General features: G+C 36.1%; 2 protein-coding genes across 4 annotated transcripts in view; both read right to left on the bottom strand.

Annotated features, from left to right (window-relative positions):
* Positions 1 to 12,072, bottom strand: part of LOC127503917 (patatin-like phospholipase domain-containing protein 7) — a 30,915-nt gene extending 18,843 nt beyond the window's left edge. Inside the window, exons 1-16 of the mRNA XM_051878133.1 lie at positions 11,885 to 12,072; positions 11,390 to 11,427; positions 10,235 to 10,300; positions 9,808 to 9,895; positions 8,191 to 8,270; positions 7,757 to 7,845; positions 7,486 to 7,626; positions 7,224 to 7,383; positions 5,909 to 5,989; positions 5,698 to 5,826; positions 4,175 to 4,255; positions 3,152 to 3,293; positions 824 to 907; positions 607 to 692; positions 363 to 515; positions 179 to 256 (exon numbers count right to left, since the gene is read on the bottom strand). Of these exons, the coding sequence (XP_051734093.1) occupies positions 179 to 256; positions 363 to 515; positions 607 to 692; positions 824 to 907; positions 3,152 to 3,293; positions 4,175 to 4,255; positions 5,698 to 5,826; positions 5,909 to 5,989; positions 7,224 to 7,383; positions 7,486 to 7,626; positions 7,757 to 7,845; positions 8,191 to 8,270; positions 9,808 to 9,895; positions 10,235 to 10,300; positions 11,390 to 11,425 (1,494 nt within the window). The 5' untranslated portion in view covers positions 11,426 to 11,427; positions 11,885 to 12,072. The remainder of the gene's footprint in view (positions 1 to 178; positions 257 to 362; positions 516 to 606; positions 693 to 823; positions 908 to 3,151; positions 3,294 to 4,174; positions 4,256 to 5,697; positions 5,827 to 5,908; positions 5,990 to 7,223; positions 7,384 to 7,485; positions 7,627 to 7,756; positions 7,846 to 8,190; positions 8,271 to 9,807; positions 9,896 to 10,234; positions 10,301 to 11,389; positions 11,428 to 11,884) is intronic.
* Positions 12,073 to 12,786: 714 nt separating this feature from the next.
* On the bottom strand, positions 12,787 to 20,841 carry clic3 (chloride intracellular channel 3). Of its 3 annotated transcripts, XM_051878818.1 has the most exons (8): positions 20,591 to 20,841; positions 18,429 to 18,572; positions 16,076 to 16,171; positions 15,599 to 15,708; positions 14,693 to 14,818; positions 14,375 to 14,481; positions 13,570 to 13,745; positions 12,787 to 13,436 (listed from the first exon to the last, which is right to left on the bottom strand). In XM_051878818.1, exons 3-8 carry the CDS (start codon positions 16,109 to 16,111, stop codon positions 13,272 to 13,274), a joined length of 720 nt encoding a protein of 239 aa, XP_051734778.1. In that variant the 5' UTR covers positions 16,112 to 16,171; positions 18,429 to 18,572; positions 20,591 to 20,841; the 3' UTR covers positions 12,787 to 13,271. The 3 variants fall into 3 exon arrangements, with proteins under 3 accessions (XP_051734778.1, XP_051734777.1, XP_051734776.1); XM_051878817.1 differs by lacking the exon at positions 18,429 to 18,572; XM_051878816.1 differs by lacking the exons at positions 18,429 to 18,572; positions 20,591 to 20,841 and having other exon boundaries at positions 16,076 to 18,372.
* Positions 20,842 to 22,172: the final 1,331 nt, after the last annotated feature.

Raw genomic sequence — 22,172 nt, forward strand, 5'->3', positions numbered from 1 at the left:
GGTTTTGAACAACATGAGGCTAAGTACTTAATGACAGAAATTTCTTTTTTGGATGAACTAACCCTTTAAGCCTCTTCTAAAATAGCTAATTTTATGCCCATGTAGTTAGCAGATAGCCATTCAGCTCACTAGATTTTGAGTCACAGCAGTTTCATATGCATTTACTGTGATGTCTGACCTGATCTCCTTGGCGAGCTACAATAGATCCAGCTTTAACTTGATGGAGCGTCACCCTGCCCTCCAGCAAGCTGGGGTCCTGGACACACACACAGCACCAATAAAAATATTCAACAAACAAATAAATCCATCTAAACATCCATAAACCATGAACCCATATCCCACTAATGGAGATGTATTTTGACCTGCAGCGGAATAATCCCCAGCAGGTCCTTCTTGGCTGCCTGGAATATAGCGCCCACTTTACTAGGAGGCACGTCAGAGTGTGGTGCATTATCTGTGTAGTGAATCACAGCGGACGGGGCATGCTGCATGGTCACACTCTTCTTCAAAATGGACTGAAGAACATAAAAACAAACAATCTCAATGATGTTTTAATATATACAGATATTTAGGATGAGAGAAAGATGAGATGGAGGAAGAAAAAACCTTGTGAATAACAGAAGTGGATGGAGGATCGTCTATGGTGACTCGGGCCCGTTCATAGGCCATGTTTAGGTCATTTCCTGCCACTCCTACACAAAAACACATAGAAACCAGATCCAGATAGTTTGTAGAGTTCAGTACTATAGGTCTCATTTTTTGCAAAAGCAAGTCTGTGTGGACTGAATAAGAGTGGATAGGCAGATGGTAGATGAACTGTTACCTGAACTCTCTACAGGCATCGAGACCGAGCGAGACCTCCGTGCAACTATTGACGTGTTTTCATATGAACCAGCTTGCCCTCCATCTAAGTGTTGAGACATTTATATCACTCTTAAAACAGACATGTACAATATTACCATAAATCTGTGTTTTTGTTAAAAAAATCTCTTTAGACGAAAGCAAAATATGACAAAACGGCAAAAGCAAACACATTCATATATATATATATATATATATAAGTAAATATTGCAAATGCAAAAAGTTATTTTACTTAGGGTAAAGCTCAGTCTGTAATAATTAAAGGGATCCCATCCTGGATTGTGAGATGGTAAAATTTTTTGATGTTTTTGAAAGAAGTCTCTTAAAGTGCCCCTATTATGGCATTTGAAAGGTTCCTATTTTTTTTTTTTTTTTTTACATTTATTTGTATAGCGCTTTTCACGATACATATAGTTTCAAAGCAGCTTTACAGAGAATGCATGTCAACATTACAATTTGGAGAATGCAGTTAGCTAATAATGTAATAATTTAGGCGATTAATATACAATCACTGTTTGCAATTTAATTGAAGGTAGAAGCAAAGAGCTCCTGGAAAAATGAATTACATATTAACAATAATTAGGATATATAGAAATTTGCGAATGTGCGTGTTGATCCAGATGTTGCATCTTCTGAAGTCATCGCAGGAGTTGGCGCCGTCTCTTCCAAAGTTTTAGTCATCTGAGGTCTTCTTAAGAGGCTGGATCCAAACTGAAACTGATGTACTCTCTAGTCACCTCGGGACGGGCGTCCCGAGGTAAAACAGAAAAGCAAATGGAGAATAATTAGCATAGCTGCTGTTCATAACATTAAGCAAAGATAGTCATGTGCTTGGCTAAAGAGATGTGTCTTTAGCCAAGCATTCACATAATCCATCTCATATCAGATCAATTGCACATGACTATCTTTGCTTAATGTTATGAACAGCAGCTATGCTAATTATTCTCCATTTGCTTTTCTGTTTTACCTCGGGACGCCCGTCCCGAGGTGACTAGAGAGTACATCAGTTTCAGTTTGGATCCAGCCTTGTTTTGGGAGTCCCCAACAACAGGTTTACATGCATGCAAGGTCAAAAAACCCTTACATTGTCTTATAATATGCATTTATTTTTACCTTATATGCTCAAAGACTCCCAAACGATTCGCTCAACGCTTCATTTTTCCAAACCCCTCCTTTGCGTGACACTAACTGGTGATTGGTCAGATCACCAGATTGGAGTTTATCAACTCCAAGTAATAACAACGACAAACATTTGACACATTTCTAGACAATTGCGAGCGAACACATATTGCTGTTAGCTGGTTAGCTGGAGACCTACAAGCTACGCGGAGCGTACACAACGCACACAACTAAATACGTATTGTGCATGCTACAGAAAACATAACAGCAGCAATTATTAATCATACTTACATGTTGTGATTTGGAGTAGGAAGAAGCTGGTCCAAATAAACTGGGTACTTCTTAAAATATATATATATATATATATATATATGAAGAGTTCAGATGCAAAAACCTCTTAGTCCGCCTGACATGTGTTGTTCTAAATGAGCAATTTTTTTTTTACCAGGCTCCTATGTTTAGGTTCAGTAATTTTACTTTAATGGCAATGAAAATGTTATTAGTCAGTTATTGAAATGCCTTATTTAAAAAAAAATATATATCACTTTAGACAATTCATTGGTATTTGACAAATTTGACTGTCTTTTGCTGCAAAACCAGCTAACTCCATGTGTGTGTTTGTTTGTTTTTTTTTGCGAAAACCTTTTACAGCAGGAAAAGGAACACTGTTGTGTTTACTTGCTACTCACGAAATCCTGTCACTGTAACAATGGACAAAACATGATTAAAAACTTGCAGCTCTGCATTTGAAAGCCAGCTTATACACACGCCGTCATTCATCTTGAAATCATATGATTCGATTAGCGTCTTCCGATTGCTTCTTCTGTTGACTTAGAGGCTTTTGCTGACAAAGGGAAGTGGCGTTAAGCGGCTTCTGTCAACGAACCAGTATTTCTGAATAGGCTGATGCTAGGATTTAGCGGATTTGAAGCAAAAGTATTTGATGAACGTATACTATGTGCGGAGAGCATTCACTCAATATCAATAACTCATTTTTGATGGAGGTGGAGTTTAGAGGCTTTTGCAGCTGAATTCTTCATTATATATATATATATATTTATCCAATAAATCCAAATTTAGATCAGTTCACAAAAAAAATCTAGTTGGATTGATTCACTGAAAAGAACAAACACAAAAGAATAATTCACTCACATTACAGAAAAACGCTTACCTGAGTCAGTCAATTGCTCTCCGGAGCTCAACAGGTGCTCGTCTTCTGGTTGTGTCTGGAAGTGGGGTCTGCGTGGGATTCTGCCAGGACTCCCCTCAGTGAGCACACTGTTGACCGTGAACAGCGGCACTGCTTGTCTCTCCTACACACAAATACAGTTCAGATAGACACTTGCACGCATCTGAACACATAAAACAATTTTATTGGCCCTTTGAGGTCTATCTCCAAAGAAAGATCAGTTCCATAAACAACTTTTATTATGTACAAAATTACTAAAAAATACTATAAAGTAACATTAAATTAGTTTACATTACTTTGGCACTATATTTCAAGTTTTCGAAAGCCATACAACAGCTTGATTGAAACTGAAGTCATAACTTTTGTTGAATATGCTAAAAAAAAGGTATGAAATATACAGGAACACAAATATGATATTTCAAAGAAACTTTGAAGTAGATTTTTCCTTTTCAACATCCTTGTTTTCCACTGAACCTTATTTTTACACTTAAACTCATCACTTGCTTTTTTTTTCATCTCAAAATAATTGTGAGAAATGCACTTGAGTTTATGCTGTGTTGTCACGTAACCTTGCCTGCTGACAGGGCTAAATTGTATTTATAGCCGATGGGAGAGCACTCAAATTCACAGAGCAAGCTAAAAGTACTTCTTAAATCAAAACGGAAAACAACTCCCTCGGCCTGCCCGCACTGAGGGGAGAGGAGAGCTATGTGTGTGTAAGGTTGTGCTGTGATATGCAGTGATGGCTGATGGGAGATTTTCACCCAGAGGGTGTTAAAGTCGGTGTCCTTTAAATGAAAGCCGAGGTCTTATGATCCATGTTATTCAATCTAGCTGAGTTTTACGGCTCCAACGCAGGAGTGATTATGCCGATGGAGGTTAACGTAGCATGAAATAACACTGAGAGTGTGTGTGTGAGTAAGCACATATTTTAGAAGTGATAGAAAGTGTGTGTAATCTTAAAAGTAATAATGCTGAGATGTACGTGTGTACTTCCTCTCAAACCTGATTGAAAAGCTCGGTCGTCAGTCCTAGGTAGTTGTGAAGTGCCAGGAAAGTGACTCTCTGCAGGCGCACCATGATTATCTAAACAGACAGAAATAAGCCACAAATTAACGCTGTGGTTTTTTGTAAATTACTATGCTTACGCCAGTAAATAACAGTTTGAAATCTTGCAAATAAGACACCACTGTCTATGTGGTTAAATGGGCCATAAAGAGGGGAAAAATGCTTTTCTTTTCTTTTATGAAATAAAGATATCTGATGTGCAATTTAGACAGTCTAACTTTTCACATTATCATGTTCCATGCCCAGTCTAGACAATTTATGAAGACTGAACTCCAAAAACAAAAACATTCAGGAAAAAGACATTTTATTTAGTGCCGTCAAAAGATTAATCGCATCCAAAATAAAAGTTTGTGCGTACTGTGTATAATTATATATAAATACACACATACATGTATATATTTAAAAAAAAAATTATATTTATATTTATATATATTATAAATTATATTTGATGTGAATAAACGTGATTAATCATTTGACAGACGTAATTTTATTTAATTGTACTATCAGAATCATTAAAAGTTTTTGTTCAACATTACATATTAATTTTTTTTTTAATTTACTGTATCAGCCAATATTGGATATTTAATTGTATTAATTTGCTTCATTTTAACATTTACATTACCTTCTCCATCATCTAATGTTCCCTTAAACCTGATCTTTAAAAACACTAATAATTGATTAACAATGTTAAATGTAATTTTTAGCAAATCTCACAATTAATATCCAATTATATTGTATAATTTATAATGACTGATTTTGGTTTTTAGAGTTTTGATTAGTTTAATTATACAGATTTTTAATAGTTATAATTACTAGTATTTATTTTTATTTAGTAGTACAGAATTTTAATAATGGCCATTTAATTATAGGTCATAATATGAAAATAATTAATGGCTAATCGATATCCACCATAATTTTCATATTTGTGCATCCCTAGTATTTAGCTTCTTGGTCACCCTGAGGAACTACAGTGTGTCCTGTGCTGTCAAATGTAAGTCATTTAAATATAGATCTATAAAGAAGGTATATTGCCAAAAAAAGAGAGAGAAACCTTGGCGAACATTACAGGCCCAGATATACTTCAAGCAAAATCAAAGAACCAACTAGTATGATGTCCTTTCGAACAAAATCAGGCCAAAACTACCATAGTATTTTTTTTCCTACTATGGCAGTCAATGTGGGGCGAGATCTGCTTGGTTACAAACCTTCTTCAAAATATCTTCCTTTGTGCTCAGCAGAACAAAGAAATGTATACAGGTTTGGAACAACTTGAGGGGGAGTAAATGATGACAGACTTTTAATTTCTGGGTGAACTATCCCTTTAAAAGTGGACTTTATTAAAAAAAAAAAAAAAAAAAGGCGGGAAAATGGCCTGTTATTACAGTGTGGTTGAGACAGATGTTCAGTAAGACAGGTACATTGATGCAGACAGCCATGGGAGAGTTCAAGCCCATCTGTACCTGTATGACTCTCACTAGTGTCTCTGGGTATTTCTCAAACACTGACTGGAAAGCTGAGGCAGGCAAACGCAATATGGTAGACCTGACCGCTGCACGAGCAGACACGGTCTTATAAGGAGCAGGATAACCCTGGAGAGAAAAGAAAGATCCAAAATTAATCTCGGTGCACTGGAGCTGGATAAGTCGTCAGGAAGGCAGACAGAGAACTTACTGTAATGATGTCTAGAATGCTGAGAAGACTGTGAACGCTGTCCCCGGGCAACACGTCCTTCACCACAGGCTCTGTGCCATCCTGAAAGACACACACACACCGAAGGAGAATATAACAACATTAGGGGGGCACTAAGTTTAATTACTCATTTGCCATTTAGCTGATACTTCTTATCCAAAGTGACCTACAGGGAATTTATTGCAGGGACAGACTCCCCGGTCTAACCAGAGGTTAAGTATCTTAATCAAGGAAATTATGGTAATTGTTCATGAATCAATTGCTGTGGGTTTCGAGCCTATAACAATTAGAAGACCAGATCTTTAATAAAGTTATAGAACCCAATTAAACACTATTTTATTAGTTATTTTCACACTTGAAATTGTACACCCATAGCCATCTAAAACCTGGGTTTAGTGCTTGTCCATCTGCTGAAACAGTCAAAATTTAAAAAAAATAATTAAAAAATTTAAAAAAGTAATTTTTGAAAAACATTTTTTTTAACCATTTCCCTCAGCTGCTTTAACTGAACGTGAGCACATAAATATTTAAAACAAATATTTAATATAAAGAGACGCTTTTCCCCCCAATAAATACATTTTAAAAATGTAGAAAATATAATTAATATACATTATTATTAATATACATTTTAGGTATTTTTATATATAATAATATCTGTGGAATCAGTGGTTCGGAGCGCGTATCAAACTGCCAGAGTCACGTGAACTATTGAAGTTTCAAAACCCTTGAAACTTGACGTAACAAAGCCTCGTTTACTGAAATCATGGGATTTTGGTGCTCTGAACCACTGATTCGAAACAAATGATTTGTTAAGCTTCAAAGCTTCATGAAGCAGTGTTTTGAAATCACCCATCACTAGATATTGTTGAATAAAGTCGCTATTTTGTCATTTTTGGTGCACAAAAATTATTCTAATCGCTTTATAATGTTAAGGTTGAACCACTGTAGTCACATGAACTGTTTTAAATATGTTTTTAGTAGGCATTTATGGGCACTGAAAAAGGAAGTGTTATTGCTGGCGATGCAGGCCTCACTGAGCAATCGGATTTTATCAAAAATATCTTAATTTGTGTTCTAAAAATGAATGAAGGTCTTACGGGTGTGGAACGACATGAGGGTGAGTAATTAATGACTGAATTTTCATTTTTGGGTGAACTAACCCTTTAAATAAGGTGCTATTTCCTCTCAAAAGCATCAGTATGCATGAGGTTGATGACCAAGTTAACTGACATTCCCTAAACCAGTGCTCTAATGAATTCTGTGAATTTTAAAAGGTACTTCTATAGATCATCCTTACAAACTCATGAATGCAAAGCTCAAGCCTTCCATCCTGAACCACATAAATGCTGTCATCATCATCCCCTGGCTTGAACAGCCCCTCTCCCTCCTGCAGCTCCACAAACACCATGTGCCGACACAGCTCCAAAAACAAGGGCTTCTCAAAATGACCAAGCACCCTGAAATGGATCAACATTCAACTTTAGATGAACACCAGACATTCCATTAGGCTGAAAAAGTATCATGTGATATGCATGTAGTTCAGGGTCAGAGTGGTTCACCTCACGTTCTTGAGCATGTAGAGCACCTCTGAGGGCAGGTTTGAGTTCTGCACATCAAATTCAGTGAGATCTGCTTCCAAGAGAGAGGGAGGGGGTTCTTTGGGCTGCAAAGTGGGTGGCTCCTTCCTGATCCGCAGGATCCTGCATGACATCATAGCAGGATTCAAACCAGAAGCACTGATTAGACAGCTTCTGACTTAAACCGTGTGGGTGATAAAACGAGATGGCATGCGTTTCCGTAAAAATTAGGTATATGAGAATCTAAACATACCTGCGCGCTATACTTAGAACTTTAGGCCTCTTCCGGGAGCGCTGCTTAGACACCGAAGTGGAGGTTGGTGTCGAGGACAAGGTCTGGACCTGAAAGATAGAAATAGAAAAACCAAGTGGAGGATGGAGAGTAAATAAATATATCAGGCTGTTAGTCATACAGGTTGTGCACAGTGGCACACGTTCAAGATATTCCACTTCGCACACTCTATGCTGCCCTCTAATGGAGGAAGACTAAACTTTCAGCTGATGATAATGTTAATTACACCTATAAAGGAGTATTTGTGGAGAAAGTCTCTGCAGAGTCAGAGTCTGAACACTCAGCTATTTATCTTGGAGCACAAATAGACTACTGTGAATGTGACCATTAATCACCAGCTAAAACAGGGTGCAAATCACAGGTGAACAAATGGGTTTCAGCAAGATGTGACTCACCTTTCTCATGATTTTCCTGCCATAAAAGAGCACTTTATCTCTTTTTCTGAAGCGATAGCGTGGAACACCAGCCTGTTGACCTTAAAATACACACAAGCAAATGCATAATGAGATTCCAGCAAACTGCTCTACGCATACACTGCCGTTCAAAAGTTTAGGGTCAGGGAGATTTTTTTTTTTTTTAAAGGACTTGATACTTTTGCTCAGCATAGATGCATTAAATCAGTCAAAAGTGACAGTAAAGACATTTATAATATTACAAACAAAAAAATTCAAATAAAATTCTTTTAAACTTTCTATTCATCAAAGAATCCGTTAAAAAAATGCATCACAAATACGCAAAAATATTAAAGTCACCATGAAATCAAAAACGACAATATAATCTTGTTTTTTTTTTTTTTTTTTATGGAATATTGTGGTGTGTATTATAAATGATTTATCCATGCACATAATTTTTTTTAGTATTCATGGGGGGGGGGGGGTCTAAAATAATTTGATCACTAAAAATTTGTAAAATACAACAATTTGAACAGAGTAGCATTGAGATCCCCTATCTATGGGACTGAATTATATAGGGCCTTGAAAATGAAGATTTCAAAAGGAAAGTTGATAGAGAATCTAGATGGATATTAAAATATCTTTAATATTATGGCACTCAGACAGGTATGTTCTATGCAACTGAGTTGATAGAAAAACATGAGATACATTTCTAGTTTCAAAGTTATTTGTTCTTCAGATTTTCCTCTTTAAAAGAAAAAGTCTCAGCTGTATGCAAAGTCACCCATATTTGGTTTTTGACCACTAAAAATGTGTACAATTTACCAATTTACTCATGGAGCCACATTAAGATCTGGGACTGAACCATTGAGGTCCTTTAAAATGAAGATATCAAAAGTTTGTTAAGAACAAGAATCTAAAAGGATATTAAGATATATTTAATACTTCTTGAGTTACAGGCATGCAAACTTGAGGCAGAAAACACAAAAAGTGCTTTTTGCCATTTTTGAACTGTCACCATTGGTGTATAATGAAACCAAGATTGCTAAAGGCAACAGATTTTACTAATAGACCTACCAATCTCTGTGTAAAAATAAAATAATGATGCTGCCATCTTTCTAAAGTCATTTTTACACCCTTCTAAATTGGTGCCAAATTCTAAGGTAAAAATTGTCTTTTTAACCCCCCTCTACAAAATAGTGGATTACTTAGTAAATATACATCTGTGACATTTAATATTTTGGCTTTCATCACTATTTATGTTTGTCTTTCTACAGAAAAAATATTAACAAAATCAAAAATTTGAGCTGGGGAAGTTTCCGAAATTTGATTGATTTGACACGGAATGATCCTGGAGTAATGATGCTGAAAATTCAGCTTTACCATCACAGAAGTAAACTATATTTTAAAATATATTCAAATAGAAAACAGTTATTTTAAATTGTAATAATATTTCACAATATTTCTATTTTTACTGTATTTTTGATCAAATAAATGCAGCTAGTGAGCACCTCCATCATATCAAACCCAAACTTTTGAAACCACAAAACACTTATTCAAGAATCAGAGCTGAGCAACACGCTGAAAACAACACAATATGGACACCGAAGAGAAACGCACTCGCCAGTTTATATCTGCGGTAGAGGAGAAGCACAGTGATTCCTATCAGACACACAGCCACCACGGCACCGATCAAAACACCCGTCAGCTGGAACAGACAACAGTCACAGAAATGTAAGATAAGGGAATTTATCTGATATTACAGGAAAACTGAAAGATAAAAAAAATATCATTGTCTGCAACTGGACTTGACAAAACAAAACATGACTGGCAATACTGGCTAATACTGGCAAAAATGCTGCAAGAAATTATAATCTGATTCAACTGGGTGTATCGCTCATGCCAAACATGACGAACCAAAGTATTTTAAATGTCTGCCACTTGTTACATAATCTGTACAGTTGATCCAAGCCAGTTCATTGTCTTTCCTTTCACATGGGAAAGTAATAAGGGAAAAGACAGCTTTCCAGAGAAAACATTTCCGTACCATGGTGGTCTGCATCCTCTCCTCCACAAACTGCTGCAGGCGGGAACGAATTTCGCTCCCAATAGCCTGAGGAAATACACACCAATATACAAACAGTCAGACACACTCACAGGGTTTTGGTTTGAAAATAAAAACCCTTTGGATAAAACACTTTTTTTGTATATGCATTTATAATTTATTTAGGTTTATTCCACAGAACAATACAATTAAAAAAACAGCTCATGTGGGATTTCCTTGCACTCATGTTTATTGTTTTAATCCATACCTAACTGCTGAGCTCAAATGAGACTCAAAGAGGCCAGTGCTTGTTCAGCTCCTTCCTGTCTTGAACAAAAGAGTACTTCCCCTCGCAAAAATAAAGGGATCTATCTGCTCAACACCTAATCCAGCATTTAACTTTTCAAAGGGATAGTTCACCAGAAGTAAAAAATATTGTAATTTCTTACTCATTCTCATGTCATTCCAAACCTGTTTGCTGTTATTTATCTACTGTACATTTCATACTGTACATTTTTTAAAAACAGGGAGTGGACATTGTTGTTCTTCTTTCTTTATGACAGAAATTATCATGAAACATATTCTTAATAATAAAAACGATAGGCAGAACCCATTTCCCATCCCGACTAATCCCTTTTGAACAAAATATATCTTACTCTTTGTAAGCCATTATGCATGTAAGTAAGAAGATGGTATTACACTGTAATTATTTGCACTACCATTGTTGTCTACAGTTATATGTAATACTTTTTATAGTTATTAACTAACTATTAACTATGACTTTTGCCTCAAACTCCTAGTTACTCCTTAATAATAGTGAGTAAGGTAATTGTTAAGTTTCGGTATTGGGTAGGATTAAGGGATTATTAGAATACTGTCATGCAGAATAAGGCATTAATATGTGCTTTATAAGTACTAATAAATACCCAACTAGTTAATAGTGAGAATTGGACCCTAAACTAAAGTGTTACCATAATACTTTACTTGATCTATATTTGTGTTACTCTCCTGTCTATCTGTTTATCATGTATGTTCTCTTGTTTTGTGCTATTCAGAATAAAAAAAAAACTACATGAACTGATTATGTTCCATTCACATTCATAACAAACAAAGTGCAACAAAAATGACATTTGATATTTTGAGATCCATGATACTTACAGGATACATGCACTGAGCATCTTCATTCTCTCCCATTTCTAAAAATACAAAGTCACTCAATTTATGGAGAATGCATTTAGTTGTATTTAATAAATGTTCTCAAGCTGTCATTCATTCAAGAAAACAGTCAAAAAGTCTGAACTTCAACTGTTCTGGAAGTAAACTTCTGTTTTAGTTGAACTTAACACACCTTTGCAAACTATTTTAAGCAATAATCCGATGGAAAAATAAGCATACTAGCTGAATATGATGCATTGTTTCTGCTGTCATTGGAGCAGTAATGACAACATGCATTAGTGTTATGGGTTTTACAGCTATTTAAAGTGTAAACAACCATGCCAACTTATAGAAACAGATGAATTCTGTTTTAGGTTTAGACCAGTTGCACAAAAATACCAATAAAACACGCATATCTTACAAAAAAGCCTCTTTAGCAGGTGGTTTATACGTGACAGAGTAATATGCTAATTAGCTAGCAAACAGTAGCTTACTTACTAAAGACAACGAAATTGAAGACCGGTGCTGAAATAATCCTTTTATTTATATCGCAGTTGCTGACTGGGCCACTTTCTTGTCATTTTCACACAAATTTCACTCCTTTGTAAACTTTGGCAGCTTCTTTTTACGCCCCATGAAGTCAAATCTCTGCTGTTGCCTTGACAGTCCTTCACGTGGCAGTAACATGCAATGTCATTGGCTACAATTAACACGAACGGTCCAATCGTAACCGCTGTTATTTGACTATTCGTTTTTTTTATTATTATTATTATATGCAAAACAACATACATAATGCCGTGATAACACCAATAATTATGCAGATCATAAAATAAAAATGGGGAAAAGTGGTGGAGTATAATAAAAATAAAAAATAAATGTAATTTAACTATTAATGTCACATAATATCATTATATTCTCTTAGATAGCATTGTTTTCTATTATAAACATAAAAAAATCTGCATGACAAGCATAAAATTCAAATAAAAATGATTTGGGACAAGGTCATTTTATGCATATAGAACTTCCCCAATAATATTAGTCTACTTACTGTATAATAGCCTATCCCTTGGTTTCACAGACAAGGGTTAAGCTAGTCATGGACTAAAATGCATGTTTGAGCTGTTTTAACTGAAAACAACTTGTACTGACACATCTTAAAATATGTCAGTGCCATTGTTTTGTCTCAAGATGCACACCAATAAGGTTTATTTAAGGTATATTTATAAAAGCAACTTAAATGCCCTAAATGAACTAAGGCCTAATCCTGGTTTAAGCCCTGTCTGTGAAACCGGGCCTTCATGTTTTTGTCTTGCTGACTGTAGGAAAAATGTGAGACAATTCAGTGTACATTTATGTTTCTGTCAGCTGATAGCTCAATCAAATGCAATCAAATAGAGCACTGTTCTTCCATAAGAGTTTTATTTGTTTGCAAGCCGTTTTATACATACTGGACGTTCCTTACGAACATTAATGTTTGAGATCAATAACATCATTGTAGAAGTTGTCTAGTGCTTTGTCTTCTTTTTTTCTCATGGGGTAGAATTTCAGACCAATTACATGTCTCATTTCACATGGCCTTCAAAAACAACAATCACAGATGTTTCTAAATGAGTGGCTATCAAACAAAAGTAACACACTCAAAAGTGACATTTAAATACAAAAACAAAATGGCAGGAACAAGCAAGGCAGGCATCCGATATTTACAATTGTGGTTTTTAAATGAAAAATGAACGAAAACAACCTCCACCAATATATTCGGATTATTAAAATTCCCATTAAGAATACATTTATAATAAAGGCAGTTTTGGGGCATTTCATATATATAAATTTTTTTACAATAAATTCCAGACAATCTTTTGTCCTCATCCCCTTTTGAAGTCCAGTTCTACTTGTTGAGATATTTAGCCACTGAATGGTAGGCAAGCAGGATCTCCTTGTCTTTGGGGCAGGTGAGGTGGAACACATCTTCCTTGTATGCTTTGTCCAAGTACTGTGTCAGGCCTTTTAGCTCTCTAGGGATCTCAAAACCACGGTACTTCTTGCAAACTACCTATAAAGTGAACACATTATTTAGATTTGAACTAGATGAAGTTTAATTGAAGACTGTCAGTGTAGAGGAAGTGATTCTACTTATAGTAAAGAGCAGTACACTGTATTATATCAGTAATGAGAAAAATAGTGACCTTGACAATGTGCAATTTTGGAAGCAGGTTGCAGTCAGCAAGAGAGAGTGAATTTCCGTCCAGGTAATGCCTTGCGGATTGGGCTGAATCTGGATTCTGGTCCAGTTCATGTGGAAGGGGAGTCAACAGGTACTGATCCAACTTCATCAAACTCCTTAGAAATTTCTTCTCCAGCACTTAAATATATACACAACCATTAAGATGTTGAAATTCAAATGCAAATATTCAATGTTGATATCTATCTATCTATCTATCAATCTATCAACCATTCCATCCATCCATCCATCAATCAATCAATCAATCAATCCATTCATCCATCCATCCATCCATCAACCATTCCATCCATCAACCATTCAATACATCCATCCATCCATCCATCCATCCATCAGCCATTCCATTCCATCCATCCATCTATCCAATCTATCTATCTATCCACTCTATCAACCATTCCATCCATCCATCCATCCAATCAATCAATCAATCAATCAATCAATCAACCATTCCATTCATCCATCCATCCATCCATCCATCCATCCATCCATCAGCCATTCCATTCCATCCATCCATCTATCCATCCATCCATCAACCATTCTATCTATCTATCTATCTATCTATCTATCTATCTATCAACCATTCCATCCATCCATCTATTTATGCCATGTACTAATTCGAGCAACAAGTTTTCCCAAATGCTTTTGAAATGACAGCTCCCATATTTCAAACACAAAATGGTTCACTGCTTTCTGATCAGATACAGACTTCATTGTTCACTGGCCAAAATACTTCAGAGAAGGGTGACCCTTACTGTCATTGAGTCCAGGATTGGGATTTTTAATGTAAGCCGAGAATTTGTGAAAGATGTCATCTCCAGCCGTGTTAGACTCCTTATAGCGGCAGCATAACTTGGGATATCTGCAATGCAAAAATGGTGCAAATGTTTACTGGGTAATTCTAACTTTATATTTCATGTCGTAAAGGGTTGAATTTGTAGTGGAACAAATTGTGGCATTTGGTAAAAACAGTAAGATACATTTCCTTTCAGGAATTCATGCTTATTTTTATAGCAGTTTTGACAAGCAAAATACTTGAAATCTTGGGATTGGTGGTATGAATGTATACTCACTGTGGGGGAGCAAGGGTCTCTTCCAGAAACTCCTCGATCTTGTTGGTGTCAGTACGGACCTCTCCATTATAGATGAGGAAAGGGGGCTGAGAACCTGGAGCCAGGTCCTTTAGTACCTCTGGAGCTCTAGAAAGAAAGAAATCATAAATAAATAATCAGATTGTGTTATACATTAATGTAACATTTTCAGGTATTAGTGCTAAGCCATAAATTCTAGTGTATTTCATAAGCAAAAGCCATTTTATAAGATATTAGAACGTATCTTAACTAGAAAAGCTGAGCCATATGAAATTTTATAAATATAATATTAACTAAGACCATGTTATTCATCAGAGGTTGCTTTTTCATAGCTCACAAGGTCTTTTTGAATACTTAGTCATGTTTAGTTTGTACTATACACTTTGCCTCTGAAAGTTAATGTGATAACAGCTCAGGTCATTTGGTTTCAGAATAACTTTGTGGGTTTTATCTCTGACTTTTGCATAACTGAGCAGAGTTTAAGACATTGTTGAGATCTCTTCTAAGATGAGTGATATTACTATTACTAAGGAAAGAACTGAAGAGTTCAGATGCAAAAGCCTCTAAGTGCTGTCTGAAATTTTCTTCTAAAATGAAAATTTTTATCAAGCTCGTATGTTTATGTTAAGTTATTTAACTTTAATGGCAATGAAAAGGACCTATTAAATGCCATTAAAGTGAAATTACTGAACCTAAACATACAAGCTTGATAAAAATGTTCATTTTAGAAGAAATTTTCAGATGGCACTTAGAGGCTTTTGCATCCGAACTCTTCAACTTCAGTTTGCACTCCATTTAATCTCATTGTTGTCTAGAAGAAACAACTAAATGAAATATCAAAGAGATTTCACTGTGAAGAACTGTTATCCTGTTGTTGGCATCTCTCACCTCTTCATGTCCACTGTGGTGAGGGTGAAATTGACCCCCTTCAGCCAGAGTATCATGAAGAGCCGCTGACAAAAAGGGCAGTTACCAACACTTTCACCATCATCGCTTGCCTGCATTACAGCATTCAGTAAGTAAAGTGTTAAAACTCCTAAGATGGAAATGATTTAATGTACAACAAAATACATTGAACTACTTCCTGAAAAAGTACTGAAACATTAAAGTAATTTCTCCCTTGTTCAGTCATATTTTCAGAGATCCTATCATTAGTACTAAATTCAGCAAGAAAAGTGTGAGGCCACAGATATTGTTTTCAAACAATTGACTGGGTTATGTCATAGGAATGATTGGAAGTACAAACATTTTGAGCAAGGGTTAGATCGCAAGATTCAAACTTTTAGATCTTATATCTTTAAGAAATGACAACAGTCATCATTTAGAATATTTGACAGATTTTGAACTGCACGATTAAGCTCTGACCTTGACAAAAAGTTCAATCTTTGCTGCTTCAGCCATCTCTGGTCCTCCTCTACCTCCTCCTCTTTCTGCGGTGTCTCAGTTGCCCAGGATCTCTCGCTGGTTCAGGAGAATGAGGTCAGTTTACATCAGTCCACCTCAGAGTCTACTTATAGAATCCACTTCACCTCACGAGTTCACACTTGGATGTATCTGTCTCCTCCTTTGATCTCTGAAAAATTAAACTGTATCGATGGCACTAACTACAGCAACTTTCCTTCTTCCTCTCCTAACCGCAGTTTCTATCATTTCCTTTTAGAACCCAAACTCCTACCACACCCCACTGGTCTTGAGTGTTCGGAATACCAGCCCACTGGCCGAACCTGTCCAACCTGTATCTTCCCTCATTCTCTTCTGCTTTAGTCATTGTGAGTTTCTCCCTAAACTGCTCAGTGCTGTCCTACTTCCATCATTCTTCACTCCCAGTTCAGTCTACTTGCCCAAGTTTACCCAAAAATAAAAATTCTGTTATCCTTTACACACCGTCATGTGGTTCCAAACACACATGCTTTTGTTTTTCTTTAACAGACCACAGAAGAAGATGTTTGGCAGGGTGTTCACGCTGTTCTTTTGCATACAATAAAAGTGAACAGCGAACAGGGACTGTCAAGCTTAAAAAAAATGACAAAACAATGCCATCAAGGTAAAATGATAAAAATTATTCAGTCAACTCTATATGCACTATATCTCTGAGTTTCCCTAAAGCAGTACAATATTTTTGTGTGATAAAAAAGACTGAAATTTAAGATATGGAAAAGAGCAGTGCTAATATTCTGATAAACTTTGTGTAAAAAATAAGTAAGAAAACAGATTTTCATTTTTGGATTGGACTATTATGAAAACGTATGAGCATCATGCACAATATATGGTTTATTTTAAGGATAGGGTTATATGATTACCATTTTGTGCTATGAAAACTGTAACGGTACTTTAATTTCCTGTAGCATTGATCAGTGCTGAAGTACTTTGACCCTGTGGAATTTGTGTGAGAATAAGGATACACAGGAGAGAGTGATTTACTACAGGTATGATGAGGTGTAACATCTAAACTATGACATTTGGCCGTTCTAAGAGATTTTTAGGCTCTCTGTCACCCCGTTTTTGTCTTAAATTTTGCTTCGGGAGACCCTATTTCCAGTAATTGTTTAGGTGACTAGACTTGCTAGTGTATACGTGATTTTTAACACCAAGCTCAGCAAACTGATATCCTGCTTTTATATCAGGATAAATATCCTCTGTTTTCCTGTATTAAACTGAGAATCAACTGAGCAGCAATCTGGTCTCTGTCTCTCTTATTTGATTCTCCCAATGCGTTGTAAAAGGGCTTCACGAGATCTGGAGGTGAATTGCAGAAGACTATAAATAACTGAACAAAATGATCTAACACCTATGTATGACAAATCATTAATTTGAATGCCTACTGTTACAATTTGTACTGTATGTTGTAACCACGCCAAAATTTTTAAAAATACTTTACAGAAGAAACATGGCGACTCAATGTCAAATTGTGCATAAATATGTCCTTGAATATTATGCCAGCATCCGATGGGTTGAATTCTGCTGAATTTAAATATGATAAAGAGCTACACTCTTATTGGTAGCTGAAAGAATCATCAAATTAGCCAAAATACTTGATTAATAAACACTCAAGGTGCAGAGGGGGTGTAGACCTTTGTGAATGATGGGCGTACCCAACAAACCTAGTACATTTTAATACAGAGAATGAATGTACTGAATCATCACACTGCCTTTGTTCAAAAAAGTCTGAGTCATTACACTTTTAATTAAGAATTCATATAAACCAGTTTTAATCTGGAAAAATAAGGTATCATCAGGGTAATTATAGATGCTAAAACATTATAATCATGTTGTCACAATAAAACAGTGGCAACTTAGTATCAGTCACCAACGTCATTTACAAAAATATAAATAATAAAATAATAAAATGAATGCTTCTTATAGTGTTTGAAGATCTTGAATTAATATTATAATTTTACAGTAGTAACAAAAAAGTATGTAGTAACTGTGGTATTTACTGGAAAAAGCTTTTTCATGGTATAATATTCACAAAATTACAGGGATTTGCATATTCTTCTCAAGACACCACAGTATCGCAACATAGTAGGGGTTGCACCGACTAATTAGTCAACTTTAATGCTCTGCCATGACTCTTTAAGCATGATGTCAACTAGTCACTGGTCATGGCCTATAGATGGGGCAGAAGGAAGAAATCTTTGAAGTCCACATTTACGTTCCGTATCCAACAGTTAAAGGGTTAGTTCACCCAAAAATGAAAATTCTGTCATTTATTACTCACCCTCATGGTGTTCCACACCCGTACACACACAGACCTTCGTTCATCTTCGGAACCCAAATTAAGATATTTTTGTTGAAATCCGATGGCTCAGTGAGGTCTCCATAGCCAGCAATGACATTTCCTCTCTCAAGATCCATTAATGTACTGAAAACATATTTAAATCAGTTCATGTGAGTACAGTGGTTCAATATTAATATTATAAAGCGACAAGAATATTTTTGGTGCACCAAAAAAAAACAAAATAATGACTTATATAGTGATGGCCGATTTCAAAACACTGCTTCATGAAGCTTCGGAGCGTTATGAATCAGCGTGTCGAATCAGCGGTTCGGAGCGCAATAAATGACAAATAAATGCATACTCCGAGAGCACTCCACAAGATATGTTTGATTATACCATCTGGATTCTCAATATTGATCGGATGAATGCACGTTTTAAACAGCTTGTTGCACACGTAAGTTAATCACCAATCTAAACTGCGCTGCTACATTACACACACAGACAGTGGCGCACAGATCGCATCCGTACGGTGAAGAATCATTAAAGGTGGGCTCAGTAGATTTTGAAAGACACTGCTGAACACTGTTGATATCTGAAATCAACCCAAACAAACCCACCCCTCTCTTCATTGCTCCGCCTCCAAAATCCTAACCACCCTGCTCCGAGTCAGACTCGAACTCCCGCCTGATCGCTGCTGGCAGGTGAGGTGAGTGCACTAACAATGACGCTCATTCTCTAGCGGTCGTCAGTGTGCAGTAGTTTAACTGCAAAACTCTCTCTATCTGGCCACTGTTACACACGCAATGCAAGTGGGTGTCTGTTTATCACAGCTGACGTGCAACAAAATGCTTCACGAAAAATAAAGGGCAGTTGATGAACAAACGACAAGGAAGCACAAAAAAAATCAACGTACAGTACACAAGAGTAAATACAAAGTGTTCATTGTTAGTCTCCAACAGCACAGCAGCTCCAGACTATCAAAATCCAGTGTTACTCGCGTGTGAAGCGGGATCAAAGCAGCTTCCGCGTCTGTTTTCAGGCCTTCCCACTTAAGCTTTTCTAATATTAACGCGGTCCTAAAGCATTTGCCCAGTCATAAACCTTCATTCCAGTGAAATTTTTTTTAGCTGTTTTGGATTGTGTCCCATTTCTTGTTCTGCTGTTTTTTTCTTCTTTTTTTCAAATCTCGGGGAGCGTATCGAATCATGATTCGGATCGCGTGTCAAACCGCCAAACTGCTGAAATCACGTGACTTTGGCGCTCCGAACTGCTGATTCGACACGCTGATTCAAAATGCTCCGAAGCTTCCTGAAGCAGTATTTTGAAATCGGCCATCACTATATAAGTCTATATAATTTTGATTTTTTTGGTGCAGCAAAAAAAATGTCGTCGCTTTATAATATTAATATTGAACCACTGTGCTCACATGAACTGATTTAAATATGTTTTTAGTACATTAATGGATCTTGAGAGAGGAAATGTCATTGCTGGTTATGCAGGCCTCACTGAGCCATCGGATTTCAACAAAAATATCTTAATTTGTGTTCCGAAGATTAACGAAGGTCTTACGGGTGTAGAACGACATGAGGGTGAGTAATAAATGACATTATTTTCATTTTTGGGTGAACTAACCCTTTAACCTAATTATAACCTTATCCCTAAAACCAAGTCTTGACCCTCAAACAGGCCTTTAAATGGTCTCAGGAAGTGAGAACAGGCCAAAATGTTCTCACTTTACGCTCTTTGTCCTCACTCCGATGGTCTAAAACTCAGTCCTCACAAAGATATTTGTACAAGTACACGTCTGTGTGTGTGCATTTTGTTTTGTGATTTCAGTGGAACGAATAGCGAGTTTCCACAACGATTGAAGATTGAAGCGCTCATCTGTGCACGAGCCACAGCCATTGATTAGAGCGGCAACGAGAAGAAGAACAGAAGACCATTTAACACAAATGAACTAAATTAATACTCTGCTAATCAGCTAGAGATGTTTCATTTGTATTAGATACATCTACTTGAGATGTTTCAAAAAGTAGTGGGGACAATATCGACCCTGGCAAAAAGTGGACATGTTCCATCCGCAAATAACCTACAGATTACTTAATTATAGATGTCTATGCATATTAAGAGATGAAATTTAAACATAACAGCACACACTTTACCTTTTAAACAGCTGTAAATGAATACACCTCAATCCAATGATGAGAGTTCTTCAAGGGTCATTTTTGTGCACATTTTCTTTGAAAAAGAAACACTGCCATCTAGTGTTAAGTTTGGTTTATCCTCTGAGGAACCGAACATTCTGACACAACAGCTAAAAGCAAAATGAAAACGCATGCGGAAAATGGAAAAAACGTTTTTCATTTTTTTTTCAAACAAAACGAAAAACAAGAATTCGGCTTGATTTTTCGTTTTTCGTTCAGGAGTAGAAAATGAATAAACAACTTGAATATTTGATCTCTACATGTGGGCGGGAATGAAACACCGCTTTCCGCTGATTGGTCAACCAAACATTAAACGGTGCCGTCATCAGTTCTTCCGCAGTTCAGCTCAGCAGAATATTAGTCCTTCACTGCGATGGATTCTTAACGCGTATATTGCAACTTCATTCAATCTCTTTCTCATCAAATGGCCAGACTAACGAATGGCTTGACACATACCATACCGAGACAGAGCCTAGACAAGGCTTTCTTCTGTGTGTCCATAAATTCGGCAACTTACGCGTGTTTATCTCAGAAATATTATCATTATACTAGTTTATGTTAGATATAATAATTTACTAAGCACCTGCACTCACAACTACCTAATAGCCAACACTTTTGGCACACTGCCTGTTTTATTATTGCTGACCACCTATCAAAATCTGTGTGGCGATGCTGCGCGACTCACGGGACAGACAGATATAGTGAAGCCCAGACCAGTATCAATTTAAGTCATCATACACAGATGTCAAAACTTTTGTTTTAGGCAATACGCTGAGATTTGGACAATAGTGGAACTTTAAATAATATGACAGATATGGAAAGAAATGACATCGTATTGTAGTTTATGTTCACAGCACATCTATTATAGCTTCACACAGATGGATATCATAATGTCGTTATCACACAGAATGTTTCAGTGATTGACTTTAGTGAAATGTGAATTTGACATAATGATTTTAATGTGAACTTGTTTGAGTATTATGAATGGAACCCTGAAATAAGACTTTGTACAATAAACCAGAGATGAAGGGCTTTCATATTTAATGCCATCTACCAGTGCCAGAAATTAACTTTCCCATATGGGACAAATGATTTTCAGGGGTATTTTTCTTTTACCTTTATATATATTTTCTTTCCTAATCTTATTAAATATGTATGCTATTTATAATGTTAAATTCTTAAATTTTGTCAAATAAATTAGAATAATATGACACTATAGGCTGTTATCAATTAAATCAGTATCAAAGTTGCTTTCAGATGTAGCTACTTACAGTAAATACATTTACACATTAATTACAACTCTATAATATAATGAGATTAATATTTTAAACAACATTTTTATTCAGAAATATGAAATGACAAAATGAAATGATACTTGGATTATGAAAGTAATATCGCCACTAGGTGGCGGTAAGTCATTGCGTTAAGGAAGGAGTCATTTATTCATTTGTCGATTCGTTCAAAACGCTGACTCATTCAGGAATAAAATCAAGTGGCTGTCTGTATTAATTAGTCATTGAATCATCGTCTATATGAATGG

The sequence above is a fragment of the Ctenopharyngodon idella genome, chromosome 21 (genome assembly GCF_019924925.1).
Source record: "Ctenopharyngodon idella isolate HZGC_01 chromosome 21, HZGC01, whole genome shotgun sequence".
In the NCBI taxonomy this organism is placed as follows: domain Eukaryota; kingdom Metazoa; phylum Chordata; class Actinopteri; order Cypriniformes; family Xenocyprididae; genus Ctenopharyngodon; species Ctenopharyngodon idella.